This window comes from Cherax quadricarinatus, chromosome 58 (genome assembly GCF_038502225.1).
Source record: "Cherax quadricarinatus isolate ZL_2023a chromosome 58, ASM3850222v1, whole genome shotgun sequence".
NCBI lineage: Eukaryota > Metazoa > Arthropoda > Malacostraca > Decapoda > Parastacidae > Cherax > Cherax quadricarinatus.
Genome location: NC_091349.1, coordinates 13,926,192 through 13,948,507, shown reverse-complemented (window position 1 = coordinate 13,948,507; position 22,316 = coordinate 13,926,192). Strand labels below are relative to the sequence as shown.

Genomic DNA, 22,316 nt, shown 5'->3' with positions numbered 1-22,316 from the left:
TTAGGTAGTGGAGGGAGTGACCTCTGATACCATAGTGCGTTAATTTGGAGTACAGCAGTTCATAGTCGACTGTATCAAAAGCTTTACATAAATCAATGAAAATGCCCAGCGGGACTTCTTTCTTTTCGATTGCGGTATATATTAGTTCTATCATGTGTATGATAGCATCATTTGTGCTTTTATTATTCCTGAATCCAAACTGACAAGGGTTTAATATGTTGTGTGAGACGAGGTAGGAATAGATCCGTCTATGAATTAATTTTTCAAAGATTTTAGAGAGCAGTGGTAAGTTAGATATTGGTCTATAGTTATTCAAGTCAGCTTGGTCACCTCCTTTGTGGATCGGAGTGACCCTCGCTATTTTGTGGATTGTTGGGAAGGTAGATGATTCAATGGATTTGTTAAAGAGCATTGCAATAATTGGTGACAATACTTGAGAAGCTTTTTTGTACATAAAAGCAGGCAAGTTGTTTATGTCTCCTGCCTTGTTTTTAAGGGTGTTTATGATGAGCGTAACTTCTATGGGGTTGGTTGGAGCTAGGAATAGCGTATTTGGGTAGGTACCTATGAGGTAGTCTGATGGACGGGTGTTTGCGCTTGGTATTTTGTTCGCTAGATTTTTTCCTATGGTGGAGAAGAAAACATCGAGTCTGTTCGCTGTTTCAGTAGGTGTGAGTAGGGATTCATCTGATTTTGTTAGTTTGCTTGTTTTGTTTTTGGATAACTTTTTAGTTCCAAGAATTTCAGATAGAGTTTTCCAGGTTTTTTTTATATCACCTTTGATGTTATGTAATCTATTTTCATAATACAATTTTTTAGATCATCTTATCAGGATGGTAAGTGCTGACGAGTAACGTTTAGACTGTTCTCTAGTTATTTGACCCATTCTATACTGTTTTTTATATTTGTGCTTTGTGTTAATGGATTTGAGGATGCTTGGTGTTAGCCAGGGATCTTTGCTGTGATATGGTAGTTTTTTGGGGGCAGTGTTTGTTATAGAGGCTTTGGGTTTTTTTTTAGAAAATTATTTATACATTCATTCATATCTGTATAAGTTTCGATCTCATTTTGCCAATCGATGTTATTCATAGCTGCTATGAAGTTGTTAACTGCTGTCTCATTATGTAGTCTGAAGGTTACTTTAGTAATGTCTTGTGGCAGTTTGCCCAGATTAGTTATGAGAAAGGTTGGGTAGTGGTCTGTAGTGTTGTCTGTGATTATGCCTGATTTTAAAGGGGATATGGTGTTTGTCCAGATGTGGTCTATTAAGGAGATGCTTGTCTCGGTGATTCTTGTAGGTTTAGATATTGCTGGTAGCAACAGGCAGTTACTCATTGTGTTTGTGAATTCGGTTACTTGTGGGTCTGGGTCGTGTAGTATGCTTATGTTGAAATCTGTTCGTAGTAGGTGGTCTTTATTCATGTGTGTATCAGTAATCATGTTTCCTAGTTTTTCACTAAAGTGGTAAATGTTTGACTGTGGTACTTTGTAGATGTTTATAACTGTCAGGGGTTTTTGCAGGTCTTTTGATTTAAATTTGGCTATGATATATTCTCCATGTTCGTCCCTTGTGCAAGATTTATTGATACATTCGAGTTGATTTGAGTAGTATATAGCTGCCTCGGTGGGAGACGGCCGACTTGTTGAAAAAAAAAAAAATAGCTGTTCCTCCCCCTTGCTGGTCTGTTCTACAGTTGTGTATGGCCATGTAGCCAGGAATGGTATAGACATCTGTAATATCAGGCTTAAGCCAGGTTTCTTTGAGTGTGATGATTGATATATTGGAATGAAGGGAATTGAATAATGCTGTGAGGTCATCATAATGTTTGCTCAAGGATCTGACATTGTAGTTAAAGATGGTTATGTTATTGTTTGCACTGAGTAATGTCTTTGCTTGGTCTGCTGTATAGTAATTACAGTTACTGTTTGATTCGTGTAATTCATTTAGTAAAAAGTTTACATCAGGATCTATGCCTGTAATCATAGGATGAGAGTAATTTTACAAACTAGATTTTCTGAGTAAAATAATATAAGATATATATTGAATCTACAACTAGACTTATGAATAAGACTCTGTAATTATTCTAAAACTTGTAAACTTGCAACATCTGTCACATTGCTCCCCTATCCACCCTATCATATGACTTTTCTAAATCCATAAATGCAATAAAAACTTCCTACCTTTATCTAAATACTGTTCACATGCATGCTTCAATGTAAACACTTGATCTACACATCCCCTACCCACTCTAAAACCTCCTTGCTCATCCGCAATCTGCATCCACAACCCCCCGTTCCCCTTGACCCCGGGCTTTTAACATTTGTCATGATCCCGTTAGTTCCAGCTGCTTTACCACCTTTCATTCTACGTAATGCCTCGCTCACCTCCCCTACACTCACATCTCGCTCTTCTTCACTCCTAAATGATAGTGTACCTCCCTGGCCAGTGCATGAAAATACTGCCTCCCTTTCTTCGTCAACATTTAAAAGTTCCTCAAAATATTCTCGCCATCTAACCAGTACCTCCATCTCCCCATCTACTAACTCCCCTATTCTGCTTTTAGCTGACAAATCCATTCATTCCCTAGGCTTCCTTAACTTGTTTAACCCACTCCAAAATTTTTTCTTATTTTCATCAAAATTTCTTGACAGTGCCTTTCCCACTCTATCATCTGCTGTCCTTTTGCACTCTCACCACTCCCTTCACCTTTTCACCTTTCTTTTACTCTCCATATACTCTGCTCTTCTTATAACACTTCTGCTTGTAAAAACCTCTCATAAGCTACCTTTTTCTCTTTTATCACACACTTTCATCATTCAACCAATCACTCCTCTTTCCTCCTGCACCCACCCTCCTATAACCACAAACTTCTGCCCCACTTTCTAATACTGCATTTTTAAAACTATTCCAACCCTTTTCAACCCCCCACTACTCATACTTGCACTAGCCCACCTTTCTGCCAATAGTTGCTTATATCTCACCCAAACTTCCTCCTCCCTTAGTTTATACACTTTCACCTCTTACTTGTTGTTGATATTTTCTTATTGTCCCATCTACCTCTTACTCTAACTGTAGCTACAACTAAATAATGATCAGATATATCAGTTGCCCCTCTATAAACATGTACATCCTGGAGCCTTCCCAACAACCTTTTATCCACCAGTACATAATCTAACAAACTACTTTCATTACGTGCTATATCGTACCTTGTATATTTATTTATCCTCTTTTTCATAAAATATGTATTACTTATTACCAAACCTCTTTCTACACATAGCTCAATTAAAGGCTCCCCATTTTCATTTACCCCTGGCACCCCAGATTTACATACTACTCTCTCCACAAAATTTTTACCCACTTTAGCATTGAAATCCCCAACCACCATTACTCTCACACTTGGTTCAAAACTCCTCATGCATTCACTCAACATTTCCCAAAATCTCTCTCTCTCCTCTCACACTTCTCTTTTCTCCAGATGCATATATGCTTACTATAACCCACTTTTCACATACAACCTTTATTTTACTCCACATAATCGTTGAATTAATACATTTATAGTCCTTCTTTTTCTGCCATAGCTTATCCTTTAACATTATTGCTACTCCTTCTTTAGCTCTAACTCTCTTTGAAACCCCTGACCTAATCCCATTTATTTCTCCCCACTGAAACTCTCCCACCCCCTTCAGCTTTGTTTCACTTAAAGCCAGGACATCCAGCTTCTTCTCATTCATAACATCCACAATTATCTCTTTCTTATCATTCGCACAACATCCACACACATTCAAACATCCCACTCTGACTATTTTCTTCCTTTTCTTTTTAGTAGGCTATACAGGAAAAGGGGATACTAGCCCATTGTTCCTGGCATTTTAGTTGAGTTCAACAACACGCGTGGCTTACGGAGGAAAGATTCTTATTCCACTTCCCCATGGATATAAAAGGAAAAGTAATAAGAACAAGAACTATTAAGATAAAATCAAAGAAAACTCAGACGAGTGTATATAAATAAACATGTACGTGTATGTGTACTGTGACCTAAGTGTAAGTAGAAGTAGCAAGACATACCTGCAATCTTGCATGTTTATGAGACAGACAAAAGACACCAGCAATCCTACCATCATGTAAAACAATTACAGGCTCCCACTTTACACTCACTTGGCAGGACGGTAGTACCTCCTTGGGTGGTCGCTGTCTACTAACCTACTACCTATGTTGAATATTGTATATATATATTGTACATGTGTTTGAGAATACAGATTTTACCATTAATATTCATGTAATTAACATAAATTCTTCCCATATTTTCAGGTCATTGTTAGAGATTTGCCTCAGCCATATGGTTTAACATTGTATGAAGATTATGTTTACTGGGCAGATTGGAAGACTGGTACTATTGAGCGTGCAAACAAGAGCAAGGGAGAAAACCAAACAAGAATACAGGTATGCTGTTGTTATGCAGTAAATCCTCGAAATAATGGACTAATACTGGGATTGCGAGTGCCCGTTATATAAGAATAATGTTAAAAATAACAATAAAATGCATAGAAGTACTCTATACATATATATTACTGTGTACACGACAAATATACTGCAACAAACCTTGAAAATAAAGAAGTTAACTTTACTCTGTGGATTTTGCCTATAATTTTAAGCGTGTTATATTTGGGTCCGTGATATTGAAGGTTTACTGTCTATGAAATTATTATAGAGCTTTTCTACATAAAACAAGTTTTTGAAACCAGCTTACCAGTTAACAAGACATCCCAAGTTGCTTATTAGTTCCAAGACAAGATGACCAAAATTTATGGTATTTAACATCCTACCATTTCCGAGTTTTTTTTTTTTTTTTTTTTCAGATTTTGTTTTTAAGATTATTCTTTGTTTATATGCTATGTAACGGGTTTCATATATAATTTTGAGGAAAATATCATAGATGGATTAATGAAAATGCCTATATTAATGTAAAATAAGACATTTAACCCTTTGAGGGTCGAGAGGCCCTCTCCGAGACTTGTTCTCAGGGTCAGCCAAATTTAAAAAAAAAATTATTTTTTGTTGTGAAAAGATAGAGAATATTTTCCCGATCATAATGACACCAAAAGTATGAAATTTGATGGAAAACTTACGGAATTATGCTCTCTCAAAGTTAGCGGTCTCGACGATGTTTACTCATTGGCGATTTTGCCCAATTTGAGCCCTATTTTTGGCCAATTCCAGTGTACTAGTCGACAAAAATCATAACTGTTTCTCTAGAACTCCGTTTTTTTCTATTGAATGAGTACAAGAAACCACCTATTTACTGATTTCAACTATCCAATACAGTGGTCAGAATTTAGCAATTTTGCCAATTTCACACAAATTTCAAAAGATGCCAATTTCACACAAATTTCAAAAGATGCCAATTTTCAAATAGGGTCCAGAATAAACAAGAAAGACATTCCTGGCACTAAAATAACATTTCCTCTGTTCGTTAGTCACATCCCCAGGCCCCTCTTATATTTCTTTGGCTTTCCACTTTCAATTTTTATTCTTACAAAAAATAGAAGATTTACTGTTATGCAGACTGCTGCATTAGTGTAGAAATGGTATAAATAATATCAACGCACTTGTGAAAGAATATTAGACTCACCAGTTGACGTGTATTGGACGCTTGGCATGATTTGTTTACTTTTGAACTTTGGTAAAAATCGAACATTTCTGCTACTTTGAGCTCAATTTCAAGGCACTTTTCATTGTAAAACCAGTCAAAATCATGTCAATTTCTGTAATATGTCTTCCATTCTATAAAATGAGACCAAGAAAACTAGAGTACAACAATAAATACCATACGAAAATACAGTGCAAAGTCGCTATTTTACTCCAAAAACACGGTCAAAGTTTTTTTTTTCTCATTATGCACTGTGTGCTGCAGGATTTTTTTTATACTGTGCACACTGACCACATAGACCCATTCTTTCATATGTATGCCTACCAGCTTTCTCCCACTAGATTTGAGGGCACTAGAATTTAGGCGTACTAGTTTGTCAAAAACCCTGGGTCGTAAGCCGTACTAGTACGGCTGAAACCCTCAAAGGGTTAATGTGCCCAAGAGTGATTATTATTACGTAGTATTGGCGTCATGAGTAGAGAGAGACTTAGTGATTTTAATGTGTACCTGCAGGTACATATTAATATTTTATGTGGTAAAAAAATTTTTTTCATACTTTTGGGTGTCTTGCACAGATTAATTTGATTTCCATTGTATAATTATCAGAGTACGTATGAAATATGTAGTAACTGCAAAACACTTGAAATTTTGGAAAGTTTCCTGACATAACATATGTGGTCATGGAGAATGTAAACAAACCGGGCGGGGTGGGGCGTGCCGTATTTGAAAGACCGCTTGGGGTATAGCAAATTTTGGTCATAATTTGACATCACCGTATTAGCAAAACGCCGTAAAGCGGGGCCCTACTGTAATATGAAAAATAGAAAAAAAGGTATATCGGCAACACTTCTGCAAGCGGCAGGACTCCATGTTGCTGTCACGTGAGCATCCAGTGCCAACTTCTCTGCCTCATATCTCGGTAAGTACTGGCCCTAGCAAATTTTTTTTATCCTATAACACTTAGAAAAATGTGCTCTTTTTTTTTCAATAAAAAAAAAACTATTTTTTTATTTTTCAAAATATTTGGGGCACTGGGGTAGTGAACGTATATATACGTTTGGACCGTTTACGGGATAAAGACATTGAAAATTGGTGCTGTTGTGATCAGTTACTATACATAAATGCTCAATGGTTTTGAAGGTGTTAGCTTTGTTATACATGTGATTACAGAGCTTCTTGATTAATAATGTTCCTCTAGCTCTGTTAATGTTGATATAGCATAACAGGGGACCCAAAGCTAGTTGAAGAAGAAATAGCCAGTAATAAAATCACTAATAAATATTTTTTTTCCAACAAACCGGCCGTATCCCACCAAGGCAGGGTGGCCTAAAAAGAAAAACGAAAGTTTCTCTATTTAAATTCAGTAATTTATATGGGAGAAGGGATTACTAGTCCCTTGCTCCCAGCATTTTAGTCGCCTCTTACAACACGCATGGCTTACGGAGGAAGAATTCTGTTCCACTTTCCCATGGAGATAAGAGGAAATAAACAAGAATGAGAGCTAGAAAGAAAATAGAAGAAAACCCAGAGGGGTATGAATATATATGCTTGTATGTGTAGTGTGACCTAAGTGTAAGTAGAAGTAGCAAGATGTACCTGAAATCTTGCATGTTTATGAGATAGAAAAAAGGACACCAGCAATTGTACCATCATGTAAAACGATTACAGGCTTTCGTTTTACGCTCACTTGGCAGGACGGTAGTACCTCCCTGGGCGGACTAATGAATATAAAACTTTTGTATATTATTTATATATTTGTTACCTGAAAATTTTCTTGTCTTCTCTAAGGGTCAGCTGGACTTCATAATGGATATTCTGGTATTCCATTCATCTCGTCAGTCAGGAAAGAATCCGTGTTCAATAGATAACGGTGGCTGTTCGCACTTGTGCCTAGCGGTTCCATCCACTAATGGTGCCCAAAATTTTACCTGTTCTTGCCCAACACACTACAAGCTGGACAAGGATGGGAAGACATGTAAAGGTAAGTTTAGTATCCAAAGATTGAATGGTGTTATTAAGATTGTAGGTAATTGTTTAATCGCATCTGCTGTTTTGGGGGGAGGGGGGTAGGGTCCATCCCAGGAAGGGTAGGAGGGAATGATTGAAGGTGGTGTGAAGTGATAGAGGCTTGAGTATCAAGCAGGTATTCCCTAAAGTTAGTTTCCTTAACTCTCTCCCTCCAACCCTTCTTGGATTGAATGAAAGAAAAGGTAGGGGTTATTCTTAGGAAGAGCTGGAAGAAGAGGTTAAAGGAAGTTTTGAGTGATAGGGGCTTGATTATCTGACAAGCATGTGTAAGTGTTTTAGTTGAAAGCCAGTGGAAAGAAGTGGTTTTTGAGTATGAGCAAGGTAATATTTTTCAAGAGATTCAGGGACCTGATTAATGAGACCCAAGTCCTGAAGACTGGAAGCAAAGTGAATTATGGGTAGGGCTGTTAAAGTGCAGAATGTCATTTGAATTTTAATATCTGCACACTTCTGGCGAGGCAGCTGCTAAATGAATGATGGTAAGTTTCTGTTTCTTTTAGTACAGTATAGTATGTTGCTGGGAGAAGGCTGTTGTAGTATTAAAAAAAAAAATGCTGTTTCTGTCTAACGTAGGGTGACCTAAAGAAGAATATATTCACTATTCAATATCTGTCTTGCATCAAGTATGCCAACCTTGTAGTTCAAATGACCCTTTAAACTGCAGTATTCATACCCTTTCTTTAGTATGCAGGTAGATGGGTGAGGCAAATAGTTGTGGTTGTTGTGCAAATTTGGATGCAGAGTTGTCAGTAGTTGATGCTGGTACTTTGGGTGCTCAAGTATTTTGTAATGCATCTCTCATATTTTACTCTACATATCTTCATAGAGGTCACAAGAAAAACATGAAAATGTTGGCATGTTTTAAAACTTTCAAACCATCCAGCATTCAGCATACACTATTGTGAAGAATACTCTTCCTTTTTATATGGTACAATTTTGTGCTTTTATTATCTGAGCACTTTTGAACTTTATTATCTGAGCACTAAGTGGAGCTACTGTGCTGTTTTTCCCCTCAGTCCACGCTTTCAGTAACTTTTCTGTTTTATGTAGCTGTAGTGTCCTTTTTGTTATTTTTTGAGCAGGTGAAATTTTACTACTAAATACACAAGCTCTTATTTGTACTCATCATTTCTAACTATATGAATGATAAAGCTCATAGGCAGTTTTGATCTATGTGAACCACCCCTAAGGTTTTCTAATACTTCCATTAGCTTCTTAGCACTTCCAGCATCACTAGTATTCCTCTCTTGCCATGGTTAATATCCAGAGATTAGTTAGTATTGAAAATACCCACATTATATTGCTTGTCAAATATGGAGTGAAGAAGGTACAAGACACTTCCATAATGCAAATGTAGATGGTGTAGGGTGTCAGTGTGAGGAAAGGGGCCATGTACCATGGCATTTAAAAAAAAAAAAAAGTTGTAACTTAATGCTGTATCATGTAGTACCAGTATTTCACACACTACCTAAGTTATTCACACTACATTACTTAATATCAAGTTCTCCCATGCCATCAGATTTTTTGGTTGCAATTTCTGAAACTTAGAAAATGAAGTTGTGTTGTAAGTAGGTTTACTGTTTGTTGCTAAATTTAGACGTAAATAATTTTTTCTTGAAATATTGGAGTTCCTTCTTTAAAGAGTTTAAAACCCCCTTAAATGCTGCCCCATAACAGTAGAATTTTCTAGCTTCTGCTCTGAATGTATGTTGCTCTATGCATGTTGTTTGTGGCATCTGTGCTGAAGTGTCATTTAGTAGGCTGGGTGGGATTTTGATTATTGTACAGTGGACCTGCGAGTTAAGAACCACTCCCAACATGACAAATTATGTAGGTGTATTTTTGTAAGTGTATTTTCAGGGGTCTGATACAGATTAATCTATTTTACATTATTCCTGATGAGAGGAAATTTGTTCAGTAACAGCACTTGACCAGCCGTCTGGAACGAAAAAAATTCTTAACTTGAGGGTCCACTGTATTCAATCTGCAACTTTTCAAATCATATATGAAACAAAATTGGCTTGACAAGCACTGAATTTTTTTGTTATATAATGTTTTGTTGACTTCAGTAGCATTTTAATAATTTTTTAATTGTTATTTTTTTCTTAAACAGCGCCGACATCTTTCTTGTTGTTTAGTCAGAAGACTGAAGTTAGTCGTCTTGTTGAGGATGTTCATGAGTGCCCGACACTCATACTACCCATTCACAGCATGCGCAATGTTCGTGCCATTGACTATGATCCAGTAGAACAACTGGTTTATTGGGTAGAGGGCCGCGGGCACACCCTCCGCCGTGCCCACCATAACGGCACACAAAGTGAAGTATTTGTAAGCAATGTAATGGAGAAGATTTATCCTTACGACATAGCTGTAGAACCTTTCACTCGAGTTATCTTCTGGTCTTGTGCAAGAAACAATGTGATTAACATCACCAAGCTTGATGGAACACAGGTCGGTGGCATCGTTGGACATGAGGGTGAGGACCAGCCACGCTCCCTGGCAGTTCACCCAGTACTTGGACTTCTCTTCTTCATCAATATGGTCTCTCCTCCACTAATCGAGCAAGTCCACATAGATGGCCTGAACCGTCAAAAGGTCATCACAGAGGGTTTATCAAGTCCTTCAGCTCTAGCTGTTGATGTTAAAGACAATTTCCTGTTTTGGGCAGATACAGTCACAAAGCGTATTGAAACTGCAACAATCTTTGGAGAGAACAGGTAATAAGCATTTTCATTCAAAGTGCAGATACATTTTACAGATTACACTTAGCATATTGTATTATATTTGTGTGTGAATCAGTGAGCTGTATACACAGCTTTTTAGGTGCTGTAGTTCCGATTGTTATGGAATTTTTTATTAAGTATAAGTGAACATTGATATGTTTGTTGAAAATAAATTTTTTGAAGCATATGCTCTTTACACTGAAGCACTTAGGTCAAAAGAGAATGAGGCTTGATATTCTCCAATTTTTTTCCCGTAATGTTTGTCTTGCCCTACTGAAAATTCTCTCAAATTCCCAGTTTTAAAATAAAAGGTGAATTATTGAATACAGTGTAGTTGTGGTTCTTGTTTTATGTAAGTTCAAACAAACGTAAGGTGGTTTGGATGCTACTGTACACAGTCAAATAATATACAATAATTATCCTTCCCATGTTGTGAGGTCTAGAATAGTTTCTCATTGATAGGAATTAAAGAAAATATACCCTGCCATATTGGCAGGGTACATTTAGTCTTTTCAAGTGTTTATTGTAATTTTTTTCATTCCATACTAATTTTTTTTTTTCAACAAACTGCCCGTATCCCACTGAGGCAGGGTGGCCCAAAAAGAAAAACAAAAGTTTCTCTTTTCAAATTTAGTAATTTATACAGGAGAAAGGGTTACCAGCCCCTTGCTCCCGGCATTTTAGTCGCCTCTTACAACACGCATGGCTTACGGAGGAAGAATTCTGTTCCATTTCCCCATGGAGTCCATACTAATTATTGTATGTAATATTTCTGGTTGTTTGGTGTTAGGCAAGCTTTATTAGAATGTATTTAGTGAATTTTATTTTCTGACATACAAGGCATACTTTTTTCCCCTAAAAAAAAAGTCTTGGAAAATCTGTATCTTATGTGCTCAAGGTCAGGAAGAAGGATTAGCTTTAGATTGTTGACAAGCTGTGGTACTGATAAACTATCTTCCCTACAAACTGTTTCTCAGAAAAAAAAATCATACCATGGGCGGGATTTGAACCCGTGGTCAGAGAATCTCAAAACTCCAGACCGTCGCGTTAGCCACTGGACCAGCTAGCCACAATAAGATTCCTCCAACTACGTATATTTCTACACCATAGGAAGGTTAGCATAGGCACCACTGTGACCATAAATGCAAGTTTTTACAGACGAATCTCCAGCTAGCGTGGCCGTGACGAACTCTGGCTCAAGTCCCCTCACTGCCGTCAACATGACTCACGAAATTGTAATGACACGATTGCAAACAAACCATACCCGTGGTATGGTTTGTTTGCAACCGTGTCATTATGATTTCGTGAGTCATGTTTCTCAGATTACTTTTACAATGATTAGTAACTTATAAGTTATATTTTATATATTACTGGTATTCTAGGTAGTAGGTTGGTAGACAACAACCACCCAGGAAGGTACTACTGTCCTACCAAGTGAGCGTTAAACAGAAACCTGTAATTGTTTTACACGATGGTAGGATTGCTGGTGTCTTTTTTTTTTCCGTCTCAAAAACAAGCAAGGTTTCAGATACGCCTTGCTACTTCTACTTATACTTAGGTCACACTACACATACATGTACAAACATATACAGTGGATCCCCGCTTTACGATCAGCTCCCAATGCGACCAGTTATGTAAGTGTATTTATGTAAGTGCATTTGCACGTGTATGTTTGGGGGTCTGAAATGGACTAATCTAATTTACAATATTCCTTATGGGACCAAATTCGTTCAGTAATGGCACCTGAACATACTTCTGGAATGAAATAATATCGTAAGCCGGGGGTCCACTGTATATACACACCCCTCTGGGTTTTCTTCTGTTTCTTACTATTCTTGTTTTTGTTTATTTCCCCTTATCTCGATGGGGAAGTGGAACAGAATTCTACCTCTGTTAGCCATGTGTCATAGGAGGTGACTAAAATGCTGGGAGCAAGGGACTAGTAACCCCTTCTGTACACACTACTAAATTTAAAAAGAGAAGCCTTTGTTTTTGTTTTTAGGTCACCCTGCCTCAGTGGGACATGGCCGGTTTGTTGAAAAAAAATATTACTGGTAATTAATAAGCAAACCACCTTCAACAAGTTTAAATAATTGTATAATAGCCATTTGTAAATAACAGGTAGCTATGTTTGTTTTGGTAATTGATGGTGGTAGAGCCGACAACAGGCTGCACATCGTCCCACCTTCAGTTACGCATAAGCAGTCAGCCACTGGCTCATTTTTATTTTGAAGCAAGTACTGTATATTTTGTTACTTTTACCAGAATATGCCTGCCAAAACTGGGGTGTGCTTTATATGATGGAAAATATGATAATTTAAAGAAATCAGACTTAGTGTGTGACCAGTAACTGACTCGCAGGCTTGTAGCCTTAACATCCCACACCTTAAAAGTCTTCGTGATAAAATGCCAAATTACAAACTTTATGGGACATCTCAGTCTGCACAGCCCAAACCAGAGCAGTTTTAGACCTGGAAACTCACGTCTTTCACAACTGCATATGTGCCTTACCTAACAACCTGTCGGTATTTTATACCATTTTAATGTTCAACTGCTAAATAACTGTGATGGAATTATGGAGGCATTAAAAAAATGAAACAAAGATGCAGTATACGTACACAGATTTTACAGAGATGTTTGTCAGTTGCAATCATGGGGTAGATAGATGAATTTTTAAGTTTGTGACAGATAGTAAGTTTATTCAGGTATACACAAATACAATTACAGAGATTATCACACACAGCAGCATATATGTAGAGAACCTAGGATAACCCAAAAAGTCAGACAAAGTGACTTATTTCCATTGGGGTCCTTTTGAGACATTATTATACTATAAAGGAAATACCTCTTCAAGGGGGGCTCCTTGGCGTAGTGAAGAGGCTCTTAGTCTGAGGAATTAGACCTGTCGGTCTCCTTCCTCAGACCGAACCTAATTACCCCCCAATCCCCCCTTCCCTATCCCATCCTCCCTTTCCTCCTCCCCCTCCCCGCCCCTCCCTTTTGCCCTTCCTCTTTTTGGCCTTTGGGATTTTTCCCACAGGCGCGCTAGTTCCTAGGTAGGGGAAAGGGTACCGGGGTCCATCCCATTCCGTTGAGGTTCTTGGCGGTGGCATAGTTTGCCATGGAATCTGGATCGCCTGGGGATGTCCTGATCCCTCTCCGGTATCCCGGAGAGTGGCTTTGGGTGTCTTTCGGGCGACGGGTGTATCTCTGGAAGCCACCTTTCGGATTCCGGGGGTGGTGGCCGAAGGAGGTATGTTTTGTGACAGATATCCAGCCGCCCTCTCTTTTGTCCACCGAGGTAGCTCGGCAGATGTGAGGGTGCTATCCCGGATTGCTGGTTTACTGGCATCATGGGTAGGGTATGGCACGGGTTCCATGCTGCATCTACGCTACTTGCGGTGCTGAGGTCCTCTTGGGCGTGGAGGGAGATTTCTGGCCCTTTCATTCCTCCTAGGAACTATCCCTCCCCGGTCCCCCCTTTTTTTATTCTTTTTTTTTATTTTTATTTTCTTAATTTTTTTTTTCTTAAAAACAAAAAGAAAGAAGTAACCTAACCATGGAGAACCCAATCCATGAACCTTCTACCCTCGGGCCCCTTCTTGATACCGCACCCTGTTCTGGCCCCTCCTCGTCTTTGGACCACTCTTCGGACACTCCTCTTGCCGGTGCTGTTTCCTCACCCGCTTCAGATACTGAGGTCTCGACTGACTCCTTTGATTTATCTGACCTTTGCTCTCCTTTGACTATGCTTCCAGCCTCTCCCTCTACGGTGCGGCAATTTTCGAATCGCCGGCCCATTCCACGTCGGACCAACTCTGGTCCCACGCCTAAACGCCAACGACAATTACCTGCTGATGATACTTCTCCACCTTCTCGTTGTTCTCAGAAAAGATCGACACGTCCTGCACTCCCTTTCCACGCTCAGTTTCAGACTGCACAATGGACTAAATTCTTCACTTTACGACCAACTTCCTCTACCGCCTATCTTTCCGACCACAGTATTGGCAAGGCACTCCTTTGCCATGTTGGTAAAGATATTTCTTTTCATGCTCTTAAGAGTGGTACGCGCATCATCACGGTACAGAATGCTACCCAAGCTCATGATCTTTCTCTTCTTTCCCATATAGATACTGTTCCTGTCACTATTGAAAAACATCATTCCTTCAATTCTTGTAGTGGTACCGTCATTCTGCCCCATACCATAGTTCAACAAAATTTCCAGACATGTGGCAATGACATTCTTGAACAGCTGGAACTCCAAGATCTCCCAATCCTCAAGGTAGACACTTATGTTCTTCCTGCTCGCGGGCAGAGACGATGCCCTAGCAATGTGGCTCGTTTAACTTTTGACAGCCGTGAACTCTCATCCTCAGTTTATGTAGCAGGACATCGGTTACAAGTTCGAAAGGTGATCCTTACACCGCAACACTGTAGAAATTGCTGGCGATTTGGCCATCCAGCGAAATATTGCAGATCCATAGCCGAATGCCTAGTCTGTGGTGCCAATGACCATTCTAATACATCTTGCAATCGAACTCCCTCTTGCCTTAATTGTCATGAGGCTCACCCTTCGTACTCTCGCCGTTGCCAAGTCTACTTAAATGAGCGGGAAATCCGTTACCTCAAAGAGGCAGAAGGTCTCCCTTATGCCATGACAGTTTCTCATCTCCGCCTCCAAGGGAGACTACCCCGTGTTTCTTATTCCCGTGTTTCAAAACGTCCCCCCACTTCTGGGGTCCCATCTTCTGCAACTTCCTCTGTGGTTACCTCTCCCATAGTCACTCCTGTATCTAATTCTTTTGCTGTCCTAGGCTCAGACGTCCCTACTTCAACGCCTCAGTCTGTTCTCGCTTCTTCGTGTTCTCCCTCACAAGCCTCAGTATCGACGAGACCTCGTACGACATCTCCCAATCGTCCCTCTACCTCTCAGAAGTCAAAAAAAGGTCCTTTAACCCCTCCTTCCCTTCTTCCACCTCCTCATTTTACCTTCCCTGTCTCTGTACCGGGTTCTTCCCCTCTCACTGGCTCTGTTACAAGTGTAGAGGTTCACCCTCCTCCTCGTACTATACCTACCTCCCCTGTTCCCTCCCAAGTTTCTTCCTCTCCTGCCACCTCCCAGGTTTTTGCCTCTTCTGTCCCCTTCCACGCTTCTTCTCCAGTTCCCTCCACCCTTTCCCCCCCCCCTACCTTGGTACAGTCCATTACAGTTCCAATCTTTACTCATCCTCCCCCTACCATCTCCAATATTGTGTCACATACGATGTCTCTGAATTCCGAAACACTTGAAGCAATCTCTGAATATATTGCAGAGACCAAACCATCAATGGACACTGATCCAACCTCTGTTTCTTCTCTCTCCTCTCCTCCATCTACGCAACTCCTTTCTTCACAGCGCACCGTTCCTTCGCTGCTTGAACGTTTTCCGCTGCCTCCGCATGTGGACTTTTCTAACCCCTCTAGTCAGTAGGAACCCTTCCCTGTGGATTTCAGATATCTTTATCATTGCCAATCATGGCCTATTTACAGTGGAATATACGCGGCCTCAGGGGTAATCGGGGTGAGCTTCAGATGTTACTCTCCCAGTTTTCCCCTGTTGGTGTTTGCTTATAGGAACCAAAATTACACTCTGCTGTTATCTCTCCCATCTCAGGCTATAATTTATTGTATTCTTCAGATCCTTTTCCTGATGGGACCTTTAATGAAAGTGCCCTTCTTCTAAGCACTGATATTCCGTTCCATCAGCTATTTGTTTGTACTTCGCTGCATTACACAGCAGCCCATATCCACTTGCATAGGTGGTATACGCTCTGTTCTTTATATCTCTCTCCTTCTCGGGCATTATCTATTCCGGATATTGCCTTTCTTGTTTCTTCATTACCACCACCGATTCTGTTACTTGGCGATTTTAATGCTCATCATTTCCTCTGGGGGGGGGTCTCACTGTGATTCCCGTGGCATTCAGGTAGAGGCTTTTCTTGCCACCCACCCCCTCCATGTTTTAAATACAGGTACTCACACCCATTTTGATCCTCGGACTCACACTCTCTCTTGCATCGATCTCTCAGTCTGCTCTTCCTCTGCCGCATTAGACTTCACCTGGTCTGTTCTCCCGGATTTACATGACAGCGATCATTTCCCAATCATTCTTACTTCCCCTTTATATTCACCACCTCTTTGTATCCCACGCTGGCAATTTCATCAGGCAAATTGGAACCTCTGCTCACAACTAACTGCTTTTGGTGAGGTTCCTTCTTCGTCCTCCATCGATGAGCTTTTACACCTCTTCTCGTCCTCCGTTTTAACCACAGCTTCTCATTCTATACCCCAAACTTTGGACAGGCATTCTCAGAAATTGCATGCCTTGGTGGTCTCCTGCTTGTGCTCGTGCAGTACGTTTGAAACACGCTGCATGGGGCAGGTACCGGTACAATAGAACCACGGAGAGACTTCTTGATTTTAAGCAGAAGCGTGCGATCGCTCGCCGTGTCATCCGTGACGCTAAACGCACTTGCTGGCGAGATTGTCTCCACCATCACCTCTGCTTCCTCTATGAGTGCAGTCTGGAAAAAAGTACGAAAACTGAGTGGTAAATATTCTTCTGACCCGGCTCCTGTTCTGCGGGCTGCCGGTGTTGATATAGCAAACCCACTAGATGTTGCCAATGAAATTTGCAATCATCTGGTCCGTATTTCTCAGGGGCTCCATCTATGCCCCTCGTTTCTTTCCTCAAAGTCTGCCAGACAGTTAGCACCCTTGGACTTTTCTTCTCTCAGAGAAGAACAATATAATGTGCCTTTTACACTTCAAGAACTGGAGGCAACACTCTCAGCTTGCTGATCATCAGCAGCTGGGCCCGACGACATCCATATTCGTATGCTACAACATTTACATCAGTCAGCCCTTGCAGTCCTATTATGCCTTTTCAATCTTATTTGGTCACAAGGAGTTCTTCCACAGCTGTGGAAATCTGCCATTGTTCTCCCTTTCCGCAAACCAGGCACTACGGGACATGAAGCCTCCCACTATCATCCCATTGCTCTTACCAGTGCAGTTTGCAAAGTGATGGAACGCCTGGTAAATAGACGTTTAGTGTGGTATTTAGAGACACACAACAGTCTCTCCACTCGTCAATATGGCTTTCGTAAGGGACATTCTACCATAGACCCCTTACTACGCTTGGATACGTATGTTTGTAATGCCTTTGCGAATAACCACTCAGTTATTGCCATATTTTTTGACCTTGAGAAGGCATATGACACAACTTGGAGGTATAATATTTTGGCCCAAGCCCACTCCTTAGGCCTCCGAGGCAATCTACCATCCTTCCTTAAGAACTTTTTAACTGATAGACATATCCGTGTTCGGGTTAATAATGTGCTCTCCCCAGACTTTATCCAAGCTGAAGGTGTCCCCCAGGGATGTGTTCTGAGCACAACACTTTTTCTCCTTGCTATTAATGATTTGGCCTCTAGTCTTCCATCAAATATTTGGTCATCACTCTATGTTGATGACTTCGCTATTGCCTGTGCAGGCGCTGACTGTCACCTCATTACAGTTTCTCTCCAGCATGCGGTCGACCGTGTTTCCAATTGGGCCACCACACATGGGTTTAAATTTTCCAGCACTAAAACCCACCAAATTACTTTCACTAGACGCTCTTTCATCTCCGATCATCCTTTGTACCTCTGTGGCTCCCATATCCCTGAACATGATACAGTCAAGTTTCTGGGCCTCCTCTTTGACCGTAGGCTATCCTGGAAACCTCACATTACCTCTCCGAAGGCAACTTGTCACAGCCGGCTGAACCTTCTTAAAACCCTTGCTCATCTTTCATGGGGAGCTGATCGTCGAACCCTCCTTCGCCTACATTCCACCCTCATTTTATCGAATCTTGATTATGGTGACCAGATCTATTCAGCGGCATCTCCTGCTGCTCTCTCTAGCCTTAACCCCATTCATCACCAAGGATTACGTTTATGCCTTGGTGCTTTTCGTTCTTTCCCTGTTGAGAGCCTCTATGCAGAAGCGAACGTTCCATCCTTATCCGATCGCCGTGATGCCCATTGCCTTCGCTACTATGTACGCTCTCATGATCTCCGCAATCCTTCCATTTATAGAATTGTCACTGATATTAGTAGACATTCTTTATTTGTTCGCCGCCCGTTTACTCCGTCCCTTCTCTCTTCGCCTTCATTCGCTCGTCTTCCCTTCAATTACCACCTTTCTATGTTCATGTAGCATCTCACTTTTCCCTACCCCCCTGGGAAGTTCCAGCTGTTGGAGTCTGTTCTTTCTCTCTCCCTTGCTCGAAAGCCCAACTGTCTATGGTCGCTTCCCGCTCTCTTTTTCTTGACCACTTCCACTCTCATTCTCATGCCATTGCGGCATACACAGATGGCTCTAAGTCTTCTGACGGCGTAGGATTCGCAGCAGTGTTTCCGGACAGCGTCGTACGAGGGCATTTACTATCTTTGGCTAAAATTGTATGCCATCCTTGCAGCACTTATCCGTATTGCATCTGTGCCTGTGTCATCGTTTGTGGTTGTCTCAGACTCCCTTAGCCCTTTACAGGCTATACAGAAATTTGATACACCTCACCCCTTAGTCCTCCGTATCCAACTTTGGCTACGTCGCATCTTTACCAAGCATAAAGATATTGTTTTTTGTTGGGTCCCTGGTCATGTTGACGTACAGGGCAATGAACAGGCAGACACTGCTGCACGGTCAGCAGTACATGACCTACCAGTTTCATATAGAGGTATTCCATTTACGGACTATTTTGCTGCAATATCTTCCCACCTTCACACCCGTTGGCAACAACGTTGGTCTACTATGCTCGGTAACTAACTTCAATCTATTAAACCGAGTATAGGTTACTGGCCTTCTTCTCATCACCAGTGTCGAGGTTGGGAGACTACTCTCTCCCGTCTTCGCATTGGCCATACTCGTCTTACTCATGGATATCTCATGGAGAGGGGCCCTGCTCCTCTCTGTGAGAATTGCCAGGCTCTATTATCAGTCAGCCACATTCTGTTGGACTGCCCACTTTATCAACGAACACGCAGAATTTACCTCTGTCGTCGTCTTCGCTCCGCTGCTCTCTCTTTACCTTCCCTTCTCGCTGATGGACCCACCTTTCAAACAGACACTCTCATTGACTTTTTGACAACAACTGACTTACTTCACAAATTCTGATACCTTCAGCCCTTTCTACCTCAATCTCTTGCTACCCTCTACCCCTGTACTATCACCTGCCCCGCTGTTTTCTGTAACCTACTGATCATCCCTCCTCCCTTCTGCCGCCAAGTACCCTCGCTTCCTTCCCTACCCTGCAGCGCTGTATAGCCCTTGTGGCTTAGCGCTTCTTTTTGATTATAATAATAAAGATAATAATAAAGATAGAAATGTTAAAAGCAGGTGGGGATATAGTTTTGGAGTGGTTGGTGCAATTATTTAATAAATGTATGGAAGAGGGTAAGGTACCTAGGGATTGGCAGAGAGCATGCATAGTTCCTTTGTATAAAGGCAAAGGGGATAAAAGAGAGTGCAAAAATTATAGGGGGATAAGTCTGTTGAGTATACCTGGCAAAGTGTATGGTAGAGTTATTATTGAAAGAATTAAGAGTAAGACGGAGAATAGGATAGCAGATGAACAAGGAGGCTTTAGGAAAGGTAGGGGGTGTGGACCAGGTGTTTACAGTGAAACATAAGTGAACAGTATTTAGATAAGGCTAAAGAGGTCTTTGTGGCATTTATGGATTTGGAAAAGGCGTATGACAGGGTGGATAGGGGGGCAATGTGGCAGATGTTGCAGGTGTATGGTGTAGGAGGTAGGTTACTGAAAGCAGTGAAGAGTTTTTACGAGGATAGTGAGGCTTAAGTTAGAGTATGTAGGAAAGAGGGAAATTATTTCCCAGTAAAAGTAGGCCTTAGACAAGGATGTGTGATGTCACCGTGGTTGTTTAATATATTTATAGATGGGGTTGTAAGAGAAGTAAATGCGAGGGTCTTGGCAAGAGGCGTGGAGTTAAAAGATAAAGAATCACACATAAAGTGGGAGTTGTCACAGTTGCTCTTTGCTGATGACACTGTGCTCTTGGGAGATTCTGAAGAGAAGTTGCAGAGATTGGTGGATGAATTTGGTAGGGTGTGCAAAAGAAGAAAATTGAAAGTGAATACAGGAAAGAGTAAGGTTATGAGGATAACAAAAAGATTAGGTGATGAAAGACTGGATATCAGATTGGAGGGAGAGAGTATGGAGGAGGTGAATGTATTCAGATATTTGGGAGTGGACGTGTCAGCTGATGGGTCTATGAAAGATGAGGTGAATCATAGAATTGATGAGGGGAAAAGGGTGAGTGGTGCACTTAGGAGTCTGTGGAGACAAAGAACTTTGTCCTTGGAGGCAAAGAGGGGAATGTATGAGAGTATAGTTTTACCAATGCTCTTATATGGGTGTGAAGCATGGGTGATGAATGTTGCAGCGAGGAGAAGGCTGGAGGCAGTGGAGATGTCATGTCTGAGGGCAATGTGTGGTGTGAATATAATGCAGAGAATTCGCAGTTTGGAAGTTAGGAGGAGGTGTGGGATTACCAAAACTGTTGTCCAGAGGGCTGAGGAAGGGTTGTTGAGGTGGTTCGGACATGTGGAGAGAATGGAGCGAAACAGAATAACTTCAATAGTGTATCAGTCTGTAGTGGAAGGAAGGCGGGGTAGGGGTCGGCCTAGGAAAGGTTGGAGGGAGGGGGTAAAGGAGGTTTTGTGTGCGAGGGGCTTGGACTTCCAGCAGGCATGCGTGAGCGTGTTTGATAGGAGTGAATGGAGACAAAGGGTTCTTAATACCTGAGGTGCTGTTGGAGTGTGAGCAAAGTAACATTTATGAAGGGGTTCAGGGAAACCGGCAGGCCGGACTTGAGTCCTGGAGATGGGAAGTACAGTGCCTGCACTCTGAAGGAGGGGTGTTAATGTTGCAGTTTAAAAACTGTAGTGTAAAGCACCCTTCTGGCAAGACAATGATGGAGTGAATGATGGTGAAAGTTTTTCTTTTTCGGGCCACCCTGCTTTGGTGAGAATCGGCCAGTGTGATAATAATAAAAAATAAATAAAGGAAATATACTACGTATAAGGTAAAATGAGTTATTTATAATCACGTGTGTTAGCTAAAAAAAAAAATTATCCTCCCTTCCTGTCGCTACATACATTAGGCACCTTTTGGCTCTCTTCTTGAACTGGTTCATACTATGACTGGCTTTGACATGGCAGGCAGTCTGTTCCATTCCTTTATTGCTGTACAATAAAAGGTGTTTGAAGCCTGGCCACTGACTGTGGGTACTACAAAGTTGTGCTCTCTCCACCTAGTACCATGATTGCTTTGGTTCCCAACCTTGACAAAATTGGCAGTAAGATATATTCTGGACACTGTTTGTGAGCAATTTTATGAACTTGATTTAACTTCAGTTGTTTTACTCTGTCTTCAACATTCAGCATATCCAGTTGTTGTAATTCGATAGAACACAGAGTAGTAGGAAACAGCTAAATCCAGCATCAGCAAGCTAAAAAGTTCAGTACCCCAAGGCACTGTCCTGGCTCCTCTAGTTTCTTATCCTCATAGCAGACATAGACAAAAACACCCATCACTAGTTTTATGTCATTTGCAGATGACACCCAAAATTAACATGAGTCACCTCGGTAAAAGACACTGAAAAATTGCATGAGGATATAAGTATTGTTTTTCCAGTGGGCAGTGGAGAACATGATTTTCAGTGGTGATAAGTTCCAGGTGCTTAGATATGGAAAGAATGAAGAACTCAAAAGGGGCACAGTATACAAAACTCAAGATATCATATATAACAAAAGGATCACATGAAAGACCTGGGAGTAATTATGTCAGATGACCTTTCAAAGAACAGTAAGG

The 22,316-nt window shown here is 40.9% G+C and overlaps 1 protein-coding gene across 2 annotated transcripts in view; it reads left to right on the top strand.

Annotated features, from left to right (window-relative positions):
- The window catches only part of arr (low-density lipoprotein receptor-related protein 6), a 172,474-nt gene that overhangs the window by 122,449 nt on the left and 27,709 nt on the right, over positions 1–22,316 (top strand). For both annotated transcript variants that reach the window (XM_053790208.2, XM_053790209.2), the window contains 3 exons: positions 4,310–4,441; positions 7,437–7,629; positions 9,790–10,393. In XM_053790208.2, coding sequence (XP_053646183.1) covers positions 4,310–4,441; positions 7,437–7,629; positions 9,790–10,393 — 929 coding nt within the window. The remainder of the gene's footprint in view (positions 1–4,309; positions 4,442–7,436; positions 7,630–9,789; positions 10,394–22,316) is intronic.